The sequence below is a fragment of the Oncorhynchus tshawytscha genome, linkage group LG10 (assembly GCF_018296145.1).
Source record: "Oncorhynchus tshawytscha isolate Ot180627B linkage group LG10, Otsh_v2.0, whole genome shotgun sequence".
NCBI lineage: Eukaryota > Metazoa > Chordata > Actinopteri > Salmoniformes > Salmonidae > Oncorhynchus > Oncorhynchus tshawytscha.
The window spans coordinates 63,086,419-63,113,649 of record NC_056438.1 but is presented as its reverse complement, the minus strand read 5'-3'; the positions used below and the strand labels follow the sequence as shown (position 1 = coordinate 63,113,649).

Here is a 27,231-nt window from a genome sequence, read left to right as displayed (position 1 = left end):
CCAAATGGACAATGACCCCAGGCATACTTCCAAAGTTGTGGCAAAATGGCTTCAGGACAACAAAGTCAAGTTGTGGCCATCACAAAGCCCTGACCTCAATCGTATAGAACATTTGTGAGAAGAACTGAAAAAGCATGTGCGAGCAAGGGGGCCTACAAACCTGACTCAGTTACACCAGCTCTGTCAGGAGGAATGGGCCAAAATGCCCCCAACTTATTGTGGGAAGCTTGTAGAAGGCTCCCCGAAACGTTTGACCCAAGTTAAACAATTTACAGGCAATGCTACCAAATACTAATCGAGTGTATGTAAACTTCTGACCCACTGAAATAAATCATTCTCTCTACTATTATTCTGACATTTCACATTCTTAAAATAAAGTGGTGATCCTGACTGACCTAGACAGGACATTTTTACTAAGATTAAATGTCAGGAATTGTGAAAAACTCAGTTGAAATGTATTTGGCTAAGGTGTATGTAAAACTTCCGACTTCAACTGTACATATTTAGTCACAACATTTCTCAATTGACAGTATATGAACCAATCAGCTGAGCAGCCAGACTTGTTTGCCACATTTTTTGCATACTTTCTTTGAACCATAACATTTTCAATTCACAATCTTTCCAGAGGGCTCTAACAGTTCTCAGTTAGTTTCTTAACAGTTGCATGTTTGTCAACAATTGGCAAGAATAATATCACAAATACTCCAAGTGTTTTATCTGGATTCTCTTCCTTTTACACATCAGACCAAAATACCAACATACACTACCGTTCAAAAATTTGGGGTCACATAGAAATGTCTTTGTTTTTGAAAGAAAAGCACATTTTTCTGCCAAGTAAAATAACATCAAATTGATCAGGCATACAGTGTAGACATTGTTAATGTTGTAAATGACTATTGTAGCTGGAAACTGCTGATTTTTTATGGAATATCTACATAGGTGTACAGAGGCCCATTATCAGCAACCATCACTCCTGTGTTCCAATGGCACGTTATGTTAGCTAATCCAAGTTTATCATTTTAAAAGGCTAATTGATCATTAGATAACCCTTTTGCGATTATGTTAGCACAGCTGAAAAACTGGCCTTCTTTAGACTAGTTGAGAATCTGGAGCATCACCATTTGTAGGTTTGATTACAGGCTCAAAATGGCCTTTCTTCTGAACCTAGTCAGTCTATTCTTGTTCTGAGAAATTAAGGCTAGAAATTAAGGCTTCCATGAGAGAAATTGACAAGAAACTGAAGATCTCGTACAATGCTGTGTACCTTCACAGAACAGCGCAAACTGGCTCTAACCAGAATAGAAAGAGGAGTGGGAGGCCCCGGTGCACAATTGAGCAAGAGGACAAGTATTTTAGAGTGCCTAGATTGAGAAACAGACGCCTCACAAGTCTTCAACTGGCAGCTTCATTAAAAAATACCTGCAAGGCCTCCCGGGTGGCGCAGTGGTTAAGGGCGCTGTACTGCAGCGCTAGCTGTGCCACCAGAGACTCTGGGTTCGCGCACAGGCTCTGTCGCAACCAGCCGTGACCGGGAGGTCTGTGGGGCGACACACAATTGGCCTAGCGTCGTCTGGGTTAGGGAGGGTTTGGCCGGTAGGGATATCATTGTCTCATTGCGCACCAGCGACTCCTGTGGTGGGCCAGGCGCACAGTGTTTCCTCCAACACATTGGTGCGGCTGGCTTCCGGGTTGGATGTGCGCTGTGTTAAGAAGCTGGGTTGTGTTTCGGAGGACGCATGACTTTCAACCTTCGTCTCTCCCGAGCCCGTACGGGAGTTGTAGCAATGAGACAAGATAGTAGCTACTAACAATTGGATACCACGAAATTGAGGAGGAAAAGGGGGTAAAAAAAAAGTACCCGCAAAACCACAGTCTCAATGTCAATAGTGAAGAGGCGACTCCGGGATGCTGGCCTTCTAGGCAGTTCCTCCTGAGAAAATATTTTGTATGATCTCTTATAGATAACTTTAGGCCCTTCCTTGTTATTGCCACAATATTATGGTCACTACAGCCAATGGGAACTGATATTGCTTTGGAGCAAATCTCTGCAGCATTGGTGAAGATATAATCAATGCAAGTGGATGTCACAGATCCACCACTATTGGACAACACTCTAGTTGGTTGAGTGATAACCTGAGTCATGTTACAGTCATTACTCACAGTAAGAAGCTTCCTCTTGAGAGGACAACTAGATGATTACCAGTCAATGTTCAGGTCACCAATAAAATACATTTCTCTGATAGCATCAGGGTTCTTATCTAACATCACACACATTCTCCAGATACTAACAGTTTCCACTTGGTGACCTATAGCAGCACCCTAAAAGAAGAGGCTTCAGATGAGGCAGGTGAACCTTCAACCACAGCACTTCTACTTCACTTGTCATGAGATCCTCTCTGAGCTCCCCCTATAGAGATTCCTGTCTTTTCTATAGATGTTATATCCTTGTACTCCTACTGCTGCATCAAAGGTGTGTTATAAGAGGGTCTCAGAAATTGCTAATATATTCATATTATCTAAGATTAGCAAATTACTAATGTCATGAACTTTGTTTATGAGGTTACATATATTTATAAGAGGTAACTTTAACCCTTTCCTGGGTATCTTATGCAAAACTGATAATGATAATAGGTTGTATTTTGAATTATTCTATTTCTGATAATAAGAAAGAAGGAATTCATGGATTTGTTTGCAGATTCTGTTCAGCAGATGCCTCGTCTGGTTTAGCTCGGCTGCAGCAGGGTGCTCTATTCTTTGTGTTGCTACTGCATAGCTTTCTTGCTGGACTGTTGGTCTCTTGTGATTGGGGTGTTGTCCTGTTAGCATGGGGGGTAGCTGGGTGGGTGGAATTCATGAAGTTATGAATCTCCATAGGTCTGTATGGGGAACATAAAGTAGGGATTGTAGTTTTGGTCAGGAAAACCTCAGGGCCCTACTCCTCATCACTGCGTGAAACCTCTAAGAGTTGTGTCAGTAATAGCATAATTCCAAAATTGTTAATTATAATATTATAAGACCCAGTAATGGAGCAAAAATTGCTAAAGTTCAGGCCAATAGAAGTTTCTGCTGAAAAAGCTGTTATGTTAAGCATGTTTATCCAAAAACACATCCATGGTTGGTGAGCAACAAACATTGAGCACGTGCCATAATGCATTTTAGGTCCATTTAACAGCACTTTATATAAAGTCAAAATTATTTAGATATCTAACATGCTGTTAGTTCATCTGACTGCCGCATTTTCAGTTCCCATGAGAACTGATCAAATATTGTCAGCAAAACCACAAACATCACATTCAGAAGTTTCTTTGTAAGAAGCGTTAGTTATTTTAGATTTCACTGACAAACTTACAGCTTGCTTCCTTTCCTCCTCCTGTTGAGAGAAACGTTATTCATGTACTGTCCCAAAAGCACACAATAGTAAAATCAATCAATGAAGACAATTTCTTTCATATTAAAAACCTATTGGGATTTTCTCCCAATTGGTAGGCTTTAGCAAGTCTGATGCTAGCATGGTTATGCTAGATGGGGCTAACTGGTTTAGCATTGATCCCTTCATTGGAGTGATTAGATTGATAGCCTTACCATTTAAGTCAGTACAGTAAGCAGTTTATGTAAGGCTTCTTAAACCCTTTCTCCATTGACTGTTGTTGTGTCTGACTGACTAAATTGTATCCTATATCCAGTTTTATGTTGTGAGTTATGTTGTTTGTATGTTGTCAGTACATATGATCAAAACACTGTCCTTAGCAGAATGACCAGTAGAAGGTCTGGAAAAGGTTATATCTCAAACATTTTAACATGAAGAAACTGGGGAACACAAACACATTTTTTGTAAAGAGACGTATGGATTATGGTAAGAAGATGAGAAAGGAATACTTGTCAAACCAGAGCAACTCAGGATTTACTTAAGATATGGAAACTTCCTTATGATGAAGCCCCAGTGACATTTGAAGAAGTGCTCTCTCTAGTGGTGGGATAATGAAAAGTGTGTTGGATTTTCTACCCTTCTCATTAGCAGGCCAACATTACAGTAGAAATGAAACGGTATGGCTTGAAACTGTGTGGCTTTCTCACACACCTTCAGCAGCAGCATCAGCTGCTCCAGCTGTACCATGAGTTCCCTGCGACTCTCCTGCAGAGCAGACATCCTCTGCTCCAGCTCATCTTTGCGTTGCCTGGTAGAGGGGAAAAAAACATAATAAACTCAGCAAAAAAAGAAACGTCCCTTTTTCAGGACCCTGTCTTTCAAAGATAATTTGTAAAAATCCAAATAACTTCACAGATCTTCATTGTAAAGGGTTTAAACACCGTTTCCCATGCTTGTTCAATGAACCATAAACAATTAATGAACATGCACCCGTGGAACGGTCTTTAAGACACTAACAGCTTACAGACGGTAGGCAATTAAGGTCACTTGCACAGCATCGGTACATCCGAACATCACACCTGTGAGACAGGTACAAGATGGCAACAACAACTGCCCGAGTTACACCAGGAACGCACAACCCCCCCCCCATCAGTGTTCAGACTGTCTACAAGACTGTCAGACTGTCTACAGGCTGAGAGAGGCTGGACTGAGGGCTTGTAGGCCTGTTGTGAGGCAGGTCCTCACCAGACATCACCGGCAACAACGTCGCCTATGGGCACAAATCCACCGTCGCTGGACCAGACAGGACTGGCAAAAAGTGCTCTTCACTGACAACTCACGGTTTTGTCTCACCAGGGGTGATGGTCGGATTCGCGTTTATTGTCGAAGGAATGAGCGTTACACCAAGGCCTGTAGTCTGGAGCGAGATCGATTTGGAGGTGGAGGGTCTGTCATGGTCTGGGACGGTGTGTCACAGCATCATCGGACTGAGCTTGTTGTCATTGTATGCAATCTCAACGCTGTGCGTTACAGGGAAGACATCCTGCTCCCTCATCCTCCTCCCTTCTTGCAGGCTCATCCTGACATGAAACCCCAGCATGACAATGCCTCCAGTCATACTGCTTGTTCTGTGCATGATTTCCTGCAAGACAGGAATGTCAGTGTTCTGCCATGGCTAGTGAAGAGCGGAGATCTCAATCCCATTGAGCACATCTGGGACCTGTGGGATCAGAGGGTGAGGGCTAGGGCCATTCCGTCCAGAAATGTCCGGGAACTTGCAGATGCCTCGTGAAAGAGTGGGGTAACATCTCACAGCAAGAACTGGCAAATCTGGTGCAGTCCATGAGGAGGAGATGCACTGCAGTACTTAATGTAGCTGGTGGCCACAGAGACCCTCCCTTTGTTCAGGGACTCATTATTCAATTTTTGTTAATCACATGTCTGTGGAACTTTGTGTCAGTTTGTGTCTCAGTTGTTGAATCTTGTTATGTTCATACAAATAATAACACGTTAAGTTTGCTGAAAATAAACACAGTTGACAGTGAGAGGACGTTTCTTTTTTTGCTGAGTCTATATACAAATTTAATTGTCCATTTAAATGGTCACAGATTGTTTTGTAGAAGAATTTGAGATGGGTCTACCTGAGAAGCCGTAGCTCGGCCAGCAGAGTGGGGTTCTGTTGGGACGTGCATGTGGGAGGCTGTGAGGCCTGCTCGTGCTGCACTCTCAGACGCTGGATCTCCTGCAAGATCTCTCTGTGACACACACAAACACAGGCCAGTTGAAGCTAGTATGTCACATATGTAGGCTTTCTGAAGTAGTTTTGTTTGTGTGATTTAGATGGTGTGATGGATTACAGGGGGTCTACCAGCTAGCTTGACGACATTAAGACTTGAGTTGCTTTTGTATTTTTCTGGTACTACAATGCAAACTGGGCTACAGCCCATTTGAATAACTATCAACCACAGTTTGTGTGGGAAGCACATTGAGTACCACATTAAATAATCTATCACATTCCTTTCATGTAATTTGGCACGATGGCAGGGCTGGAAAGAATAGGTGAACAGAGAGAGAAAAGCAAATCCAGATGGAAACCATCCCTGACCTGTTTTTGCTCTCTAGCTCAGCAATAAGCTGCCTCTGCTGCTTGTTGGCATCCAGAGAGAAAGAGATGTCGTTGGGGACCCTCTGCTGCTGTTGCTGTAAGACACAAGACATAATCATTAAACACGGGGACACATGATATTATCATTACACACAGGGACACATACCATTATCATTACAAATGGGGACATTATGACATCATCATTACACACAGGGACACATGACATTATCATTACACACAGACACATTACATTATCTACAGTACTGAGGTCATCTGGCTGATGTTATTTCCTTATACACTACTACATAGCAGAGACATAAGCAGTCACAGCGAACACTGATGGGTCAAGATTACAGGCACAAGCGCTTCCTGAATGGGTAACCTGACTACGGAAAACAGGCATTTGGAAAACAGGCATGTGTATTCGTGCTGGGCACATGTCAGGATGCTATTCATGGTATTTTCTCCCACTATGACCTCAGATGGCATGTGTGTCTCACCGCGGCGGCTGCGTCAGAGGCCAGTCTAGAAGCGTAGCGGGCGATGAGACTGTGCTCTTCCTCCTGGTGGGAACTGCTCTCCAGCAAACTAATCAACAGGTGGAGAGAGGAGGGGAGACAGTCATCTGTCATCAACATATTTACTGCAGTGAGGTAACTAGACACACAGACACAAAATATGGCTGCCAAATATAAAGAGTAATTCTGCACTTACTTACATTACTGTACATCAATTTCAAATGATAATTGGAACAGTATCTGTATGATTGGTGAGTTAATTATAATGTATTTACATGCAAACTGGAGAGTAGTTTGTATTGACTCCCATGTCAATTGTTGATGCTATTTACAGATAAAACTATAAAAAGGTTCTCGGCTGCACATTTTTGGGCCAAAATCACAGTCATGTTGCTGAAGCCACACACGCACACGCACACACACTATAAGCACTAAGGAACAACATTCAGCTTATACAAATGCTAAGGAAAGTTACATGCAGTTGAATCTGTAAGTATTTTCCATCTGCAGAAAGATCTCTAAGATGATGCTACTACAGAGTCCACAGAGGCAGAGCAAAGCAGGAGAGAAGAGCAGCACGGACCCAAGCAGATGATTCCTACTAATCTTAGCACCCTCACAAAATAGTCCTTTCAGATGGATACTTCAGTAAACGGTCAGTAGCTTCCATTGGATAATTTTGTAAAGGTCTGAGTTTCCTTTCAGAGAAATGAACAACATTTCGGGTAGAAATAGTTGAGATTTATCATACAGCATTTGTTGAAACTCATAAAGACGCATTAAAGTCCAAGAAACAACATCCAATCAATGTATTTACTGTAACAGTCCAAGATGTTATAATAAAGGACAAACATAAACACAGATATTCTCTACAAATAACTGATTACTGCCACAGCAAAGAAGGAAACACAGCAAAGTCTAATCTGTCATCATAAGCACATTAAAATGACAATTCTAGGGCAAGAAACTAGGTTTTCACTATATGAAGAGCAAAACAAATGCAACTTTGTACAGCCCTGTAACAACTTCATGAGCAAAATAGCGTTGATTTAGCCTTCCAACACCTATTGCTTTAGTAACAGCTCGCGAAAGCAGTATGGTTTATGAAAAGTGTTTAGCTACATTACTGTATGCCAACTTTTAAAAGACAAGTCAATGGATTGTGAATGCACATACAATGGCTTGCGAAAGTATTCACCCCCTTGGCATTGTTCCTATATTGTTGCCTTACAACATGGAATTAAAATGAATATTTTGGGGGTTTGTATCATTTGATTTACACAACATGCCTACCACTTTGAAGATGCAAAATATTATTTATTGTGAAACAAACATCTTGCAATCCAAGATGGCGTAGCAGTCAGACGTCTTTGTCTTGTCTCGTCCCATGTGTATATATCTTTTTCTTCGCATTCTTTTTAATATTTTTTCCTAAACCTCAACTTCAAAATACTCTCCTGCAACCCGCCTCACCCAATGTGGTGTGGATCTGTTTTTTTTCCCTAAAGTATTTCTATTTACCTCCAAACTGGAATACCTCAACTGAAGCCAGCTAGCTAACTAGCTACCATCTATCAGTCAGCTAACCCCTGCTAGCAGTCATCAGCTAACCTTTAGCTCGGAAATCTCTCTCCAGTTTGTACAACGCGTTTCAAACCAGAGCATACCGGACCTATTTTTCTCTCCATATCCCTGAATTCCTACCACAAACTCTGAACCTTTTCATCTGGATCATCACAGCTAGCTAATCGCAACGGTTGACTATTCCTGGCTAACGTTTCCGTCCCTGAGCTAGCACCAACTAGCCTGGGGCTAGCCCATGCTAGACCCATCTCCCGGCTCACTCCTGGGCTACAATATCCGGACCCCTTCTACTGCCGGTACGGGGCATGGAACCCCGCCGATCCTCTACGACTGGAATACCAACATAATCTGCCCAAGGATTCCAACAGGCCCCTCAGGCACGACGCCCACTGAAGGCCCATTCTGCTAACCTGTTAGGCCTGCTAGCTACCTAGAGCTACTTGGAACCCTCCTAACTCCACGACTGGTCTATCGATGTCACCGCACGATGAGGCAAAAACAGACTTACCCCCATCGCGACGTCCCCCAAAGGCCAACTTGCTAGCCCCGGTCAACTAACTGCTAGCTTGCCTGCCCCGGTCTGCTAACTGCTGGCCCCTGCTAACTGCTTGCCTGCTAACCCGGTCTGCTAACTGCTAGCTTGCCAGCCCCGGTCTGCTAACTGCTAGCTTGTTTAGCCCCGGCCTACTAACTGTTAGCGTGTTAGCATCGGCCTGCTAACTGTCTGAATCGCCGTGTTCCCAGTCAGCCCAAACACTCACTGGACCCATATGTTCACCTGGCTACGCATGCCTCTCTCTAATATCAATATGCCTCGTCCATTACTGTCCTGGTTAGTGATTACTTTCTTATTTCACTGTAGAGCCTCTAGCCCTGCTCAATATGCCTTAACCAACCATGTTGTTCCACCTCCTACATATGCGATGACATCACCTGGTTTAAACATCTCTAGAGACTATATCTCTCTCATTATTACTCAATGCCTAGGTTTGCCTCCAATGTACTCACATCCTACCTTACCTTTGTCTGTACACTATGCCTTGAATCTATGCTATCGTGCCCAGAAACCTGCTCCTTTTACTCTCTGTTCCGAACGTGCTAGACGGCCAGTTCGTATAGCATTTAGCCGTACCCTTATCCTACTTCTCCTCTGTTCCTCTGGTGATGTAGAGGTTAATCCAGGTCCTGCAGTGCCTAGCTCCATTCCCACTCTCCAGGTGCTCTCATTTGCATGTTAACATTAGAAGCCTACTCCCTAAGTTTGTTTTACTCACTGATTTAGCCCACACTGCCAACCCGGATGTCTTAGCAGTGTCTGAATCCTGGCTTAGGAAAACCACCAAAAACCCTGAAATCTCCATCGCTAACTATAACATTTTTCGCCAAAATAGAACTGCCAAAGGGGGCGGTCTTGCAATCTACTGCAAAGATAGCCTGTCTGTAACCAAACAATTCAAGCTTCTACTTCTAAAAATTCCTCTTTCCAGAAACAAGTCTCTCACTGTTTCCGCTTGCTATAGACCTCTTTCCACCTGGCTACCCCTACCCCGGTCAACTGCCCGACACCCTCCACAGCAACCCGCCAAAGCCCCCACCATTTCTCCCTTACCCAAATCCAGATAGCTGAGGTTCTGAAAGAGCTGCAAAATCTGGACCCTTACAAATCAGCCATGCTAGACAATCTGGACCCTCTCTTTCTAAAATTATCTGCCGAAATTGTTGCAACCCCTATTACTAGCCTTTTCAACCTCTCTTTCGTATCGTCTGAGATTCCCAAAGATTGGAAAGCTGCCGCGGTCATCCCCCTCTTCAAAGGGGGTGACACTCTAGACCCAACCTGCTACAGACCTATATCTATCCTACCCTGTCTTTCTAAGGTCTTCGAAAGCCAAGATAACAAACAGATTACCGACCATTTCGAATCCCACCGTACCTTTTCCGCTATGCAATCTGGTTTCAGAGCTGGTCATGGGTGCACCTCAGCCACGCTCAAGGTCCTAAACGACATCATAATTGCCATTGATAAGAGACATTACTGTGCAGCCGTATTCATCGACTTGGCCAAGGCTTTCGACTCTGTCAATCACCACATTCTTATTTGGTTTCTCAAATGATTGCCTCGCCTGGTCCACCAACTACTTCTCTGATAGAGTTCAGTGTGTCAAATCGGAGGGCCTGTTGTCCGGACCTCTGGCAGTCTCTATGGGGGTGCCACAGGGTTCAATCCTCAGGCCGACTCTTCTCTGTATACATCAATGATGTTGCTCTTCTGCTGGTGATTCTCTGGTACACCTCTACGTAGACGACACCATTCTGTATACTTCTGGCCCCTCTTTGGACACTGTGTTAACTAACCTCCAGACGAGCTTCAATGCCATACAACTCTCCTTCCATGGCCTCCAACTGCTCTTAAACGCAAGTAAAACGAAATGCATGCTATTCAACCGATCACTGCCCGCACCTGCTCGCCCATCCAGCATCACTACTCTGGGCAGCTCTGACTTACGTGGACAACTACAAATACCTAGGTGTCTGGTTGGACTGTAAACTCTCCTTCCAGACTCACATTAAGCATCTCCAATCCAAAATTAAATCTAGAATTGGCTTCCTATATCGCGGAACAAAGCATCCTTCACTCATGCTGCCAAACATACCCTCGTAAAACTGACCATACTACCGATCCTCGACTTCAGTGATGTCATCTATAAAATAGCCTCCAACACTCTACTCAACAAACTGGATGCAGTCTATCACAGTGCCTTCCGTTTTGTCACCAAAGCCCCATACACTACCCACCATTGCGACCTGTACGCACTAGTTGGTTGGCCTTCGCTTCATACTCGTCGCCAAACCCACCGGCTACAGGTTATCTACAAGTCTCTGCTAGGTAAAGCCCCGCCTTATCTCAGCTCACTGGTCACCATAGCAGCACCCACTCGTAGCACGCGCTCCAGCAGGTATAACTCACTGGTCACCCCTAAGCCAATTCCTCCTTTGGTCGTCTTTCCTTCCAGTTCTCTGCTGCCAATGACTGGAATGAACTGCAAAAATCTCCCTCACTAGCTTTAAGCACCAGCTGTCAGAGCAGCTCACAGATCACTGCACCTGTACATAGCCCATCTGTAAACAGCCCATCTATCTACTTACCTCACCCCATACAGTATTTATTTATCTTGCTCCCCAGTATCTCTACTTGCACATTCATCTTCTGCACATCTACCATTCCAGTGTTTAATTGCTATATTGTAATTACTTCGCCACCATGGCCTATTTATTGCCTTAACTCCCTTATCTTACCTCATTTGCACTCAGTGTATATAGACTTTTTGTTTTCTTTAGTTCTACTGTATTATTGACTATGTTTTGTTTATTCCATGTGTAACTCTGTGTTGTTGTATGTGTAGAATTGCTATGCTTTATCTTGGCCAGGTCGCAGTTGCTAATGAGAACTTGTTCTCAACTAGCCTACCTGGTTAAATAAAGGTGGAATAAAAAGGTTTATAGCATTTATGGCTGCAAGTCTCTTGGGGTATGTCTCTATAAGCTTGGCATATCTAGCCACTGGGATTTTTGCCCATTCTTCAAGGCAAAACTGCTCCAGCTCCTTCAAGTTGGATGGGTTCGGCTGGTGTACAGCAATCTTCAAGTCATACCACAGATTCTCAATTGGATTGAGGTCTGGGCTTTGACTAGGCCATTCCAAGACATTTAAATGTTTCCCCTTAAATCACTCAAGTGTTGCTTTCGCAGTATGTTTAGGGCCATTGTCCTGCTGGAAGGTGAACCTCTGTCCCAGTCTCAAATCTCTGGAAAACTCAAACAGGTTTCCCTCAAGATTTTCCCTGTATTTAGCTCCATCCATCATTCCTTCATTTCTGACCAGTTTCCCAGTCCCTGTTGATGAAAAACATCCCCACAGTGAAGCATGGTGGTGCCAGCGTCCTGCGGTTAGTCAAGGTCATTTGTACATGTAGGTATAGGTAAAGTGACTATGCATAGATAATAGACAGTGCATAGCAGCAGTGTAAAAACAAATGGCGGGGGGGTCAATGTAAATAGTCCGGGTGGCCATTTGATTGAATGTTCAGCAGTCTTATGGCTTGTGGTTAGAAGCTCTTAAGGAGTCTTTTAGTCCTAGACTTGGCACTCCGGTACCTCTTGCCATGCGGAAGCAGAGAGAACAGTCTATGACAATTCTTTTGTGTCTTCCTCTGACACAGACTAGTTAAAAGGTCCTGGATGGCAGGAAGCTTGCCACCAGTGATATACTGGGCCTTACGCACTACCCTCTGTAGCGCCTTACGGTCAGATGCCGAGCCATTAGGGTTGCACATTTTGGGGGAAATTCATAGGTGGAAACTTTCCGTGGGAATTAACGGGAATTAAGGGGAATATTTGCAAATTATATTGATATCATTTAAATGTAAATGTTTTTTGCATTGGATATATTTACCATATCATATGGAGACAGAAACATAAACACTTTACCTTATCATAATTTTTTAAAAACTATTTAGTTACGAATGAAACTTTAATTAAATGAGTTGACTCTTCACATGGGATGATTTCACTGAACAACAAAAGAAAGGGAATATTTAATGATCCCCAATGATGCATCGCATCTCCCAAAAACGTTACCAACATACATCTGTAAAATGATAATCTAGAAACTAAAGCTTTGGTTGTCTTCCTCTCCGGCTTCCATGTCTTCTCCCTGGACCTCCTCAATATACACCTCTTGAATATCAGACTCTGAGGCCTCATCTTCACTATCACTTTCCGACCTTGTTGAGGATGGTTTGTTGTCAGGCTCAAAAAGCCTCAAATTTGCCCTGATGGCCACCAATTTTTCAACCCTTGTATTGGTCAGCATGCTTTGATGTGTGTGTTCCCAAACAAGAACAAGTTGCGCTCTGAGGCAGCTGATGTTGGTGGGATTCGGAGGATGACAGAGTCAACAGGAGAAAGAGCCTCAGATCCACGAAGTCCCTTCCACCGGCCGGCTGATGAGATACAGTGGCTTGCGAAAGTATTCACCCCCCCCCTTGGCATTTTTCCTATTTTGTTGCCTTACAACCTGGATTAAAATAGAGTTTTTGAGGGTTTGTATCATTTGATTTACACAACATGCCTACCACTTTGAAGATACAAAATAATTTTTTTTGTGAAAAAAGAAGAAGAAATAAGACAAAAAAACAGAACTTGAGCGTGCATAACTATTCACCCTCCCAAAGTCAATGGATGGGTTCCGCTGGTGTACAGCAATCTTTAAGTCATACCACAGATTCTCAATTGGATTGAGGTATGGGCTTTGACTAAGCCATTCCAAGACATCTAAATGTTTCCCCTTAAACCACCCGAGTGTTGCTTTAGCAGTATGCTTAGGGTCATTGTCCTGCTGGAAGGTGAACCTCTGTCCCAGTCTCAAATCTCTGGAAGACTGAAACAGGTTTCCCTCAAGAATTTCCCTGTATTTAGCAACATCCATAATTTCTTCAATTCTGACCAGTTTCACAGTCCCTGCTGATGGAAAAACATCCCAACAGCATGATGCTGCCACCACCATGCTTCACTGTGGCGATGGTATCTCGGGGTGATGTGAGGTATTGGGTTTGAACCAGACATAGCGTTTTCCTTGATGGCCAAAAAGCTACATTTTTGTCTTATCGACCAGAGTACCTTCTTCTAAATGTTTGGGGAGTCTGCCACATGCCTTTTGGTGAACACCAAACGTGTTTGCTTATTTTTTTCTCAAAAAAGCAAAGGCTTTTTTTCTGGCCACTTTTCTGTAAAGCCCAGCTCTGTGGAGTGTACAGCTTAAAGTGGTCCTATGGACATTAATGCCCTCCATGTCTGGTCCGTGAGTTTTGTTGGGCGGCCCTGTCTTGGAAGGTTTGTTGTGGTGCCATATTCTTTCCATATACTTTCCATTCTTTCCACTAATTATGTGACTTCTGAAAGTAATTGGTTGCACCAGATCTTATTTCGGGGCTTCATAGCAGAGGGGGTGAATACATATGCACGCACAACTTCACGTTTTTTAATTTTTTAAAAACAAGTTATTTTTTAAATTTCACCTCACCAATTTGGACTATTTTGTGTATGTTCATTACATGAAATCCAAATAAAAACCTATTTAAATTGCAGGTTGTAATGCAACAAAATAGGAAAAATGCCAAGGGGAATGAATACTTTTGCAAGGCACTGTACTTCCTTTATTCAGTTTGATGTGAGTAGTGTATGCAGTATTAAGGCTTGTAGCTAAATAAAAAAAGGGAGAACAGTGCCAGGGGTGGTGTAAATACTGTGTGAATACTGTAGCTAGTAGTTACCCACTGTGTTTACTTTACAGACAGAGGAATCCACACTAATCATGACGTGGGGTTGTTTTGCATGAGATTCACATACAGCCCAATGAGAACAGCCAGTCTGTTGGGCACATCAAGGCTGTAGTTTAACCTGGAACAGTGTAGGGTTTCAGAACACAAATGACACACATGATGAGAACAGGGAGGGGAAGAGAGTACTGGGCAAGGACAGGTCTGGAGAGAGCAATATGTCTTGTCTCCGTCATTGAATGAGTCAAAAGATGACAACAAAGCTGTGTTATGCTATCCCTTTGGGATACATCTGTTGAATTCTCCTGTGAAACAATTACTATAGATATGAATGTGATACTGAACCTGTACTGCCTTTTTAAAATAATCTACAGTACACAGACAGAAAAAAATAGGCATTTATATCTTGTATCATAATCTCCTTATAGGAAATTTATCTAAATAGTCAGTGGGTTTTCAACAGTGAAAGTATTGTAAGTAAATGAATGTCAAAACTTTAATATGTCACTGGTTTGACATTTACAAAAATTCACAAGTAACCTATAGCTCCAAGATGCAGAGCCTAGTCATGCACGAACTACCACTCTGTCTAATAACGCTAATGATTTCAATAAGCATTTCAAGATTGAATGAGTGATTTTTGCTAAGTACTGTTTGCTTACTACACTCCCAAGACCAAAACCCAACGTTAACCACGTTGTCAACAGCCCTGAAATGCCAGAAGAAGAGAACATGCCCCCATTTAACCTCTACTAATCATCACATCCACGCAAGGTACTATGGATCAGCATGATTAGGGCTGTGGCGGTCATGACATTTTGTCAGCCGGTGATTGTCAAGCAGTCTCAACTGTAGTCTCAAGGTAATTGACCGTTAATTAACATAAACACATTTAGCATCTTCTGTCTTCCACGCATAGCCTACAAGCTACTGATGCTGACCTGTGGAACAACACCTGTGGAACATTTTTAAAAGTAAAAGAAAATCCATGTAATATAGCCTACACCATCACAATAAATCTATTATTTATTTTAGAGAGGTCTAAAGAAACATCATATGAAGAAAATGTAGTTTGCCTGTGATAATAAATTATCACTCTTTGAGAATAACTTATCCAGACGGGAGATGCGCATCACTTCGTAGTGGCATCTTTTTTTCCTTTTGAAAAATATTTTGTTCTATTACATCAAGTTTTTTTTTTACTATAAAATAGGTGTCTTGACTGTGATAAGAGCTCGGGAAATAAGAGTGTCTGCTAAATTAAAAAAGCAAGGCTATGCCATTGCACGGTCACAGGTTTCTACAAGCAAGAGCAACTGCTGAGGTTACTGCCTTTTTGAAGATTGTGTTCAACGATATAATATAACTAGTTGATATCAAGGATTCAATAAATGTATCTTAAATTGCACTTGCTTTTTTATTGACAGAATATATATGGGGCAATTTAGCAATAAGGATTTGATATTTGTAATGGACATGATAAATTTTGCATCGTCGAGCTCTATTGGCTTAGGCCTATATATAGATAAATGCGGACATATTTCTTCTAGTGCAGGCCGTGAGTTCTAAAAATATATAATTTTTTAAATGTAAATACTTGAACAGTCAAACAATGTCAAATGCCCATCCCTAGAAGGTTCATATCTTTACAAACCTGGCTCTATGAATGTGGTCCGTGTTTAAACCAATGGAGCCTTTGTCTCATCGAGGGCAGGTGCAGTTCCTATATGTAGAGATGGAGGACTCACTGACGCCAGAAAACTATGTGTGTAACTTCTCCTGTAACTTTCCTTGGTTCTACCTGGCTCGCTCAGTCAAATCAAATGTTATTGGTCACATACACATATTTAGCAGATGTTATTGCGGGTGTAGCAAAATGCTTGTGTTCCTAGCTCCAAAAGTGCAGTAATATCTAACAATACACAACAATACACACAAATCTAAAGTGTGTGTGTGCGCGTGTATCTACCGTGTACTTATATTATTCCTGAGTCCAAAGGGAAAAGGAACTGTAGTTGTATGTCATTCATTGTAAAAAATTACAGAGAGTGATTTAGTTAAGTACATGTTCAGTACACTGAAAACAGAAAAAAGGAACTTGAGAGAGAGACTCAAAGCTAATATTAATGACTTGCAGCAGTTACTCTCTCTCCAGGTAATGTGGGACACCTATGAAAAGCATTGTAATAGATACTCTACCCTAATGAACGGTTAATGGTCTTTACTATGCATACACCATCTAGCATATTTCAGATATATCCTTGAGTATCACTTTGTTAACACATAGGAAATCAGAAGAGGGACTGATTCCACTGCAGTGTATGCTCTATAATGACTATGTCTGAATCTGAAGAAGCACCATATTCCCTACAATAGAGCACTTCTTTAGACCAGTCCTGGCCGTAGTCAAAAGTAGTGCACTATATACTGTAGGGAATAGCATGCCATTTCGGACCCAGCCTCAATCCATTTGAATTAGTTCACGTACGCATTTGAGCCACCTGTCATGCCCTGATCTGTTTCACCTGTCCTTGTGCTTGTATCCAACCCCTCCAGGTGTCACCCATCTCTCCCACTTATCTCTGGGTACTTATACCTGTGTTTTCTGTCTGTCTGTGCCAGTTCATCTTGTTTGTCAAGCTTACCGGCGTTTGTCCTGTCAGCTCCTGTCTTTCCCAGACTATTTTTTTCTCGTCCTCCTGGTTGTTGACCCTTGCCTGTCCTGACCCTGTACCCACCCGCCGGACCACTCTGCCTGTCTCTGAGCCTGCCTGCCGTCCTGTACCTTTGCTCCTACTCTGGATTATCGACCATTGCCTGCCTTGACCTGTCGTTTGCCTGCCCCTGTTGTTACAATAAACATTATTACTTCACACAGTCTGCACTTGGTCTTACCTTGATCCCTGTTACCACCAAACCATTCTCCAAGGCAGTACGCCTGCTTGGGTCACTTACCCCCTTCCTTTCAACAGATCTGAAGCAGCCCTAGCCAACATTTTTTTCTGCTCAACTTCATTATTCTTGGTACTATAAGGCAGCTATTTACACCAGACAAAAGAGTGAGACAACACAAACCTCCACAAATTAGCTGCATATATCCAAAAATGTTTAGAAAAATAAAGATTGGTTAGTAGGATTCATACTGACGTGTGGATTTTAAGGGAGCTTAAAAGTGTTCATGTTCATGACAAATATGTACAGTTAGGTAACCTAACTTGATTCTGTCTTTAAAAATTCTGTATACCCGGCATTATTGCAGACTTTCTGACTGATATATCAGATACTCACTTCTTAGTGGAGTAAGGGTTCCCTGATGTGGGCATGGAGTGGGAGAGCATGAAGTCATTGGTGCTATTCAATGGTCTGGGAGGCCTGTAGTGCAGGAGACAAACATGATCATGTTCAAACAGTCATCATCAAATGGAAGAGAAGCAACTGTCGCATAAATGTTTGTGTGTGTGTGTGTGTGTGTGTGTGTGTGTGCGTGCGTGCGTTCCTGCGTGCGTGCGTGCGTGTGTGTGTGTGTGCGCATCGAGATCTCAGAGGGCCGAAAGAGCATTGAATGGGGCTGGGGAGTCGGAACACAATAGCTGCAGTTTTTGATTGTGACACATCACATAAAGAATGTGTGCGTGTGGATTTCCTCCTCACTCATCCGAAGGTCATTAACTCCTCATAATCTTATTGTTTACATGACCTAAAAAGGTATTCACATGTGGTGCAAAGGAGGGACAGAATAATTGATGCAGAAACCTGTAGTGAACTGCACACAAGTTTGTTGTGCTAAAATTAAGGTGCCACTTTGAGGAATTACAGGGCATAGTATATAAGGATTGACCCTGGAGGATCAACATGATCCGATTAAACAACAGACAAAAGAATATGGCACTAGCTACTAGTAATATAATACACTACCTTCTATAGTACTTGATCTAATTAAAAGGAATAGCAGCATATTCTACATATTCTAGCAAGTATTCAAAGCAAACTTACCAAGTGTCTCTATTTTGCAGCAAGAAAAGAACAAAGAGATAAGTTACAATCACCTATGCATGCACTACAATGGCCACAGTGAGTGGCACAACTGAATTCACTTTCACATGAAAATAATCTACGTAGGTGTCAAAATCAACATTTGTCTCAGATTCTCAGACCTTAGAATGCATTGCCACTCTTTTCCACAGCTTAGACATCTGACTAGGGTTGCTAAATTTTGGGAAATTTCAATAAATTCCCTGGTTTTCCAGAAATCCTGGTTGGAGGCTTACATTTCCTGCTTATTCTCTCCTGATTCCGGGTATCTTCCAACAGGTATTTCGGGAAAACCAGGACATTTATTGAAAGTTCCCGGAATATAGCAACCCTACATATGACTTGGCTTAGCTGTTAAGGGTTGGAAAAGTAATGCATCAAATATATACTGTAGCACTAAAGGACCGTGGCTTCATATTGACATTGTTCATTTCCAGAACACACACAAAGAAAAATGGAGCAAAGATGAAACATCTGTTTTTACCAATTGTGGTTATTACTTTGGGGATACAGGGCTGTAGTATGGGATTATGGGATGGATCTGAAATTGACAGGAATTTAATAGGATGACTGTGGTCTTGAATACAAGTGATACTGTATGAATAGAATAGCTCCATACTTACACAATGTGGGCTAGGTTCAGAGGTTTTTCTGGCATGTCAGGAAACATGGGGTGTAAAGGTTCTCTGCTAGATGCACAGCTCAGTGATTTGCTGAGAGCATTAGATAACTTCTTAGCAGGCGATTTCTGGGAGAAACACAAACATACGCTAGGTATGATTTCAGAGGGCAAGAAGAGGTACTTAAAACAGAGTAATTACTTTCAAAATATCATATAGGATTAGATGCCACTGACCAAAATGTCACAGCACATACAGTACAATCCATATATAAAATGCATTTCTCCACTGCCTATCCATATCAGTTAAATGTATCTGGCCACATGTAGAACATCAGAGATCAAGGGAAATACACTGCATGTAATATTCCTTGCCACAGGTGAGGGAATCAAATCACACTTTCATCATCCATCCCTATAGCACTGTAATGTGTTGGGTGAAGCTGAGCAGAAATCGCTGGCTGGCGTCCCCCTCCTCTCCCCACCCCGTCACCCCCCTTACCCATGACGTGTACTCCTTCATTTGGTGCTGGTTGCTATGGGAACCGCTGGCATGCCCCCTCCAGAAGCAGTCCTGACAGAGCTGGTAATTATGACATTGTTGGCAGCGGTAGCGGAAGCCCATTATACTCTCACTGTGGCAGTAGGAGCACTCGACCGGGTGAAACACTGCAGGGGCGGAGGGGGCAAGGTGGGGGGGCACACACACCAACATGTGCATTCAAGTCCACATACACACAAGGGCGTACATATACACATACACCCCAAACGTTGTTAATACAAACACAAATTGGTTTGCAACTGATATCTTTATATAAGACAACAGCACTGGGTCTCTCAGACAGCATTCTTCAAATAAAGGAGTGTGTTCTGTGAACATCAGTGTGTGTGTGAGACTAATGACTAATTTTGTACCTTGTCAATCACGAGGGATTGGGCGGGGTGATGTGATGGTGGAAGGGTGTGTATGTGTGTGTGTGTTTGCGCAAGTGTGTCTACTATGTGGTGACTCAATGTGATGGTGTGAGACAAAATTCATACCCAGTGCTACCCAGGAACGTGTTAAATATGCCGTGGTGGCGGTGATGGCTCACCATTCTCCACATTAGCCAAGCGATGCATGAGTGGTAACCACACCAGACACTGAGGAGGAGGATCTGACATCATCGTGTCCAGGAATGTGTTGAGGGAGACCTTTTTCTGTCGACATGCAGTAGAGAGGACAGAGTTACACATCACATACAGGTTATGCATATGGGGTAGCTAGTACTACAAGGAAAATATAGTTTTATAAAGGATGTTTTATACACAATTACAACATCCATCAGGTCTCTATACCTATAGTGTGTTATTCATTCATTCATTCATTGATTTACTTGAAAATGTATGTTAATTTTCAGTGTAGATGGGGACTCTTACCTGCTGTGCAAAGCAGGTTCTTGTGGATTGCTCAGTATAGCCAAAGGAAGGCCCCTCAAAAACAGTCATTGGCAATTTGAGAACCTCCCTCAGAAACTGGTCGAATTGGGAGTACACCATTATGCCACCAGGGTCTGATATCTGTGAAAAAATATCTGTGAAGAAAATGGGAGGGGAGGCATTACTGCAAAATATATATAAATAATTTATCAAATTAATTGTCAGCTGTCACCATTGTTAGCTAATTGCAGCATTAGACAGTGCAATCATGCTGTGTATTGCATTTACAAAGAACAAAAACAAATTAAAGCTGTGTAGCAATACATAGTAATTACCACAAAACATAAGCTAAAATACCCTAACCTTCCATTTATTTTTCCCATGAGTTGCTGCGGCTGTCTGATGCACTAGATTTGGTGGATTATGTAATAAACCCTATCCTTCAGATTATAAATAATGACTTCTCCCAGCCGTGGAGAGTTAAGGGCCACTGTTCTCTTTTTCATCTAGGAACAATAGTGCAGGCATACAGACTTCAAGGGAAAAACCCACTGGAAACACATTTTGTTGTATTACTAAATTCCTCAATAGAGAGAGACTTCACTGACTAAACACATTTTAAATTGTTCAGGATAACTATTAATAAGTTAACAAAAAGCTAACATTGACAATTCATTCTCTGCAAATGGTTAATTCTCTCTCTAATGTATTATTCTTAACAAAGATGAACAGGTGAGCTTACATCTTAATTTATCCAAAATCTTTCCTCCGCAGATGGTTGCTAGGGCCATCTTCACAACAAAGACAGACATTTTTCCGAGGCCTTCCCTAAAAGAGGAAATGTGTTTAGTATTTGTGTACTTGTATAATTTGAACAGGTCAAGAATATACAGTTTAAGAATAATACTTGCAATGATTTAAACACTTTAACATTAAAAGGATACTCCAGAGTCAGATGAACTCGTCAATACCATTTTTATGTCCCTGTGTGCAGTTTGGAGGAAGTTGCTAACTAGTGTTAGCATAACTGCTAACTAGCATTAGCATAACTGCTAACTACAATATATATACAAAAGTACATGGACAACCCTTCAAATCAGTGGATTCAGCTATATCAGCCACACCTGTTGCTGACAGGTGTATATAATTGAGCACACAGCCATGCAATATCTATAGACAAACATACTGAAGAGCGCAGTGACCTGGCACAGTATTAGGATTTTTTTTTAAATTTTATTTTTCATAAATCGTCTGTCCTCGGTTCCAAACTTCCTCTGGAAGCAACATCAGCACAAGAACTGTTCGTCGAGAGCTTCATGAAATGGGTTTCCATGGCAGAGCACCCCACACAAGCCTAAGATCACCATGCGCAATGCCAAGCGAAGGGCTGGAGTGGTGTAAAGTTCGCCGCCATTGGACTCTGGAGCAGTGGAAACACGCTCTATGAAGTGATGAATTACGCTTCACAATCTGACAGTCCGATGACAAATCTGGGTTAGGCGGATGCCAGGAGAACGCTACCTGCCCCAATGCATAGTGCCAACTGTAACGTTTGGTGGGAGGAGGAATAATGACCTGGGGTTGTTTTTCATGGTTTGGGCTAGGCCCCTTAGTTCCAGTGAAGGGAAATCTTAACGCTACACCATAAAATTATATTCTAGATGATTCTGTGCTTCCAACTTTGTGGCAACAGTTTGGGAAAGGCCCTTTCCTGTTTCAGCATGACAATGCCCCCGTGCACAAAGCGAGGTCCATACAGAAATGGTTTGTCGAGATCGGTGTGGAAGAACTTGACTGGCCTGCACAGAGCCCTGACCTCAACCCCATCGAATACCTTTGGGATGAATTGGAATGCCGATTGCGAGCCAGGCCTAATCACCCAACATCAGTGCCTGACCTCACTAATGCTCTTGTGGCTAAATGGAAGCAAGTCTCTACAGCAATGTTCCAACATCTAGTGGAAAGCCTTCCCAGAAGAGTGGAGGCTGTTATAGCAGCAAAGGGGGGGGGACCAACTCCATATTAATTCCCATAATTTTGGAATGAGATATTCGACGAGCTTGTTTCCACAAACCTTTGGTCATGTAGTGTAGCATTAGAGAAATGACTGGATGTCTATGGTAACTGCTAGCATGCTAGTAAATACCATAGAATTCCAGTCATTGCACTAACCGTAGTTAGCATTTGTTCACAAAACTATGTTTAACTTCCTTCATACTGGATTCAGAAACCTAAAAATGGTATCCATGAGTTCATCTGACTCTGGGGAAGTAAATAAAGTGCTTCATTGCCAAAATCCTTAGTATCCCTTAAAGTTGTTCTTATACCTGTGCAACCTGCCTGGAACGGTAGGTAGCCTAGTGGTTAGTGTTGGGCCGGTAACCGAAAGGTTGCTACATCAAATCCCTGAGCTGACAAGGTAAAAATGTGTCATTCTGCCCCTGACCAAGGCAGTTAACCCACTGTTCCTAGGCTGTAAATAAGACTTTGTTCTTAACTGACTTGCCTAGTTAAATAAATAAAAAATAATGCTTAAAACAAGCAAAAAGTGCCCAATTGCATTTATCTTCACTATGTAATTTTTACTGTTTCCTTTCTCTTGTCTTTCATCAGAAGTAAAGATGAATCAATGGCACAAGAACATTGTGAGACCATTGCATCGTTATAACAACATTCAGTCTGGACTTCCATACTCCCATGAAAGACCTTGTGTACTGTGGACAGATTGATCACCTATCAACACTTCCCTTCAATTAAATGACACACACACACAAACAGAGAAAAAAACGTCCCATCATCATGCTCAGTGAACGTCCCACAGTAATGAGGTGATGGTGGATACTCACGGGTCATAGGCAGCCAGGAGAAAGTTGAGTAGCAGACTGATGGACTGTTCCACATTGATCTGGTGTGTGGTGGGCATGCGCTTGTTGAGCTGGTAGAAGATGGTCGATAGTATTGCTTCCAGGCGAGCCACAGTGAACTCTGTGTTAAGGTCCATGGTGTTCAGGCCGTTCTCTCTGAACGCCTCGATCACGTTCCAGATGTCCACCAAATGGACTGTAAAAGAACATAATGGAGTAGAATCCAATAGAAATGCATGTACACTGTTCTCTTTTAGCGGTTATTTTTTAGAGACAACTTTACAACTATTACTATCAAACACAGGATATCACACCATACTCACGACTATTACTATCAAACACAGGATATCACACCATACTCACGACTATTACTATCAAACGCAGGATATCACACCATACTCACGACTATTACTATCAAACACAGGATATCACACCATACTCACGACTATTACTATCAAACAGGATATCACACCATACTCACAACTATTATTATCAAACATAGGATATCACACCATACTCACAACTATTACTATCAAACATAGGATATCACAACATACTCACAACTATTACTATCAAACATAGGATATCACACCATACTCACAACTATTACTATCAAACATAGGATATCACACCATACTCACAACTATTACTATCAAACATAGGATATCACAACATACTCACAACTATTACTATCAAACATAGGATATCACACCATACTCACGATTGCATTTCTTCTGAACGAATCTGAGTTTGCAAGCAGTTCTATATGTGGACAATCTTATGGAATCCAACTCTTGTGCCCCTGAAGGAAAAATACATGAAACGTGAAAGGCAATATGAAAGACAGTAACACAGGAAGGCTGCTGAGGATAGACTGTGCGGAGCTCTTGGGAGAAAAGTGTTGCTCATAGGCTATTCATGTGGACCTTAACACTAGATGTCTGTCTAGTTTTCCAAATGAACGCTGTTCTTCTGTGTAGGCCTATACTGGATGCTAATGATATTAATATTTAATAGAAGTAACCTAGTAAATGACTTGGTAAATGTCATTAATAACATTATTATGAATACTATAGTTATAATACTTGGAATGTGTGTCTCTCTTTAGTGATGGCCCTGGACACTTACGCATCTCTGCGAACAGTTGTCGTCTCTCCGCCATGATGTCGCCACTCCTCCCACGATCTTCAATCATTCTGATCAGAAGGAGAGGAAAACTGAGTGACTATTCATTAGTAATGACTTAGCAGGATTACACCTACTGGGCCATGGCAGTTTACTTTCTAATAGTGATACATTTGTAATGGATGAATGTGTGCAGCAAAATATAGTGCTTCCCAGGTAATCATTTTGCCATTTGAATACATGAATGTAACACTACTAACTCAACAGCTTGTTAGTAGTTGTAGTATTATTCACATAGTAGTGCTACTGCTCAGCTGTAACTTCTATCATGTACTGTATGTCCTACGGTCCTACTGACTCGATGCATTTAGCAAGCCCTCAGTACAGAGTTAAACACACTATTCAACAAGCGCAACACTATCCCCTTGGCTATCACCACCATTACACTCTACATACTGTATCATCATCCACTTGATGTCACTATCCACACACTATTTTCTAAATTCACTTCATTGCCTGAATCCGAACAAGATACTGTATCAGTAGTTCCAAGAGGCCATCACGAAACATCATCTGTAAAATTATTGACACTTAGGGTCATTTTTTTTCATCAATGCTGAGCATTTTGTACCTCCTCACACTGCCCATCTTCCCTTGAATAAATGGTGGCATGCATGACCAGTGTTTCCTCTATATTTATTTAAATTGTGGCAGCCACTCCAAACAATATGATGTCAAATGTTTTCATTGTAAACCTAAATGACTAAAAGTAAATATACTGTACAGTATGTAGAACAGATAATGGAGCTATGCATTTTAAATAAGGTAATATTTGTGAACTAACAAAACTGTCCAGTGTTTCCAGGTTCCTATGAAATATTACCTATAATTACCTACAATATGAGTGAAATAGTTTTCCTTCCAAAAACTGGTAGCTAAGTATGTTAAAAAGCAGATGTTCTATGTCGGAATGGTATGGGTGTATCCCAACAACAGAATGGTATGGGTGTACCCCAACAACAGAATGGTATGGGTGTACCCCAACAACAGAATGGTATGGGTGTACCCCAACAACAGAATGGTATGGGTGTACCCCAACAACAGAATGGTATGGGTGTACCCCAACAACAGAATGGTATGGGTGTACCCCAACAACAGAATGGTATGGGTGTACCCCAACAACAGAATGGTATGGGTGTACCCCAACAACAGAATGGTATGGGTGTACCCCAACAACAGAATGGTATGGGTGTACCCCAACAACAGAATGGTATGGGTGTACCCCAACAACAGAATGGTATGGGTGTACCCCAACAACAGAATGGTATGGGTGTACCCCAACAACAGAATGGTATGGGTGTACCCCAACAACAGAATGGTGTGGGTTTACCCCAACAACAGAATTGTTATGGGTGTACCCCAACAACAGAATGGTGTGGGTATACACCAACAACAGAATGGTATGGGTGTACCCCAACAACAGAATGGCATGGGTGTACCCCAACAACAGAATGGTATGGGTGTACCCCAACAACAGAATGTTGTGGGCATATACCAGTCATTAAAAATATTAATACAGTAGACCACTGATTGGCCAGCTCATCCTCCCCAAGACCACTGATTGGCCAGCTCATCTTTCTCAGTAGTATGACATCATATTCTATAGCCTTGGTCACACTGCAGGACTTAATGCTCAAATCCGTTTTGTTTTTCATATCCGTTTTGGAATATCGACTGTCCAAATGGCAAATTTACAAGTGGAAAATGGGATTTGTGTGTGTTCAGATAGCAGTTATTTGCTAACATGGCTACTCTAGTGGTGTAGGCTGATTGGTGGTGGTGCTTGTGCTTCCTCAACTCAGAAGTTATGTTGCAAGCTAAGGTGACAACAATGCCTGCCATGGACGTTTCCCATTTGCTTAGAATGTTCAAAATCAAAGTATAAGAACACTTTTAAAGCCTCAAAGGATAAGATGATCCAACTTTCAAAATGAGTTATTTTTGTCTAGCCACAGCAGTCAACTATCTAGCTAGGTAGCGGTTTAGCTTTCTAGCACATTAACTCATTTGTTTGTAAACAATGAACAAGCTAGTTAGCTACCACATGTTCTTGTCAAACTGTCAACAGAGTAACTAGCAAGCAACAAGATATACCAAATAACAGTCTAAAACCCACTTTAGGGCAAATAAATCAGTTTTGACTGGTCAGACACAAGCCGTATGGCCAGGAATCAAATTTTTATCTGATTTCAAAAGAACCTACGAAAGTGGTTTGAAATGTGGCTTGAAATATACAATTCCATGTGCTTTTTGGCTGTTCGGGAATGCAGGAAAAAGAACAGATTCAAGTAGGATATGCCAAAAAATAGGATTTGAGTCAATTCAAACTGCCATGTGAACAAGGCTTAAGAGAAAACAGCAAGCATTTTTTAAACGGTCTGTTTAAGATGCAAGTTTGAGATGGGGTTCGTCTCCAATTTATGCTTTGGCCACAAATGCGAGTATAGGTTGAGTCAACAATATTATTTGGGTATGAGTTAACAGAATATGAACTTTTAAAAGTTAGATTTTCACTGGACAGTTACTTCAAAAGTCCAAATGTGTAGAATTGCAGGAAATTAGCTTTAACTGAAAATGTTCTCTCAGGACCATGATTTTTTGTTGTTGTAGAATTACAGGAAACTAGATTTAAAACTGTAAAATATTATCTCTGCCCCATGGTAAAATGTGTAGAATTGCAGGAAATTAGCTTTAAAACAG

At 41.9% G+C, this 27,231-nt stretch overlaps 1 protein-coding gene across 7 annotated transcripts in view; it reads right to left on the bottom strand.

Moving 5' to 3' along the window:
- LOC112260604 (dystrobrevin alpha) overlaps positions 1–27,231 on the bottom strand; it is a 37,938-nt gene that overhangs the window by 7,456 nt on the left and 3,251 nt on the right. For 3 of the 7 annotated variants that reach the window (XM_024435847.2, XM_024435850.2, XM_024435845.2), the window contains exons 2-16: positions 24,475–24,542; positions 24,068–24,148; positions 23,329–23,542; positions 21,225–21,310; positions 20,483–20,637; positions 20,158–20,263; positions 19,566–19,732; positions 19,068–19,192; positions 18,406–18,414; positions 17,701–17,784; positions 6,473–6,560; positions 5,973–6,067; positions 5,509–5,622; positions 4,079–4,175; positions 3,350–3,370 (exon numbers count right to left, since the gene is read on the bottom strand). In XM_024435847.2, coding sequence (XP_024291615.1) covers positions 3,350–3,370; positions 4,079–4,175; positions 5,509–5,622; positions 5,973–6,067; positions 6,473–6,560; positions 17,701–17,784; positions 18,406–18,414; positions 19,068–19,192; positions 19,566–19,732; positions 20,158–20,263; positions 20,483–20,637; positions 21,225–21,310; positions 23,329–23,542; positions 24,068–24,148; positions 24,475–24,541 — 1,509 coding nt within the window. In that variant the 5' untranslated portion in view covers position 24,542. Of the gene's footprint in view, positions 1–1,762; positions 2,877–3,349; positions 3,371–4,078; positions 4,176–5,508; positions 5,623–5,972; positions 6,068–6,472; positions 6,561–17,700; positions 17,785–18,405; positions 18,415–19,067; positions 19,193–19,565; positions 19,733–20,157; positions 20,264–20,482; positions 20,638–21,224; positions 21,311–23,328; positions 23,543–24,067; positions 24,149–24,474; positions 24,543–27,231 lie in introns of those variants that run through there. The other 4 variants (XM_024435851.2, XM_024435848.2, XM_024435846.2 and 1 more) reach the window with 4 other exon arrangements.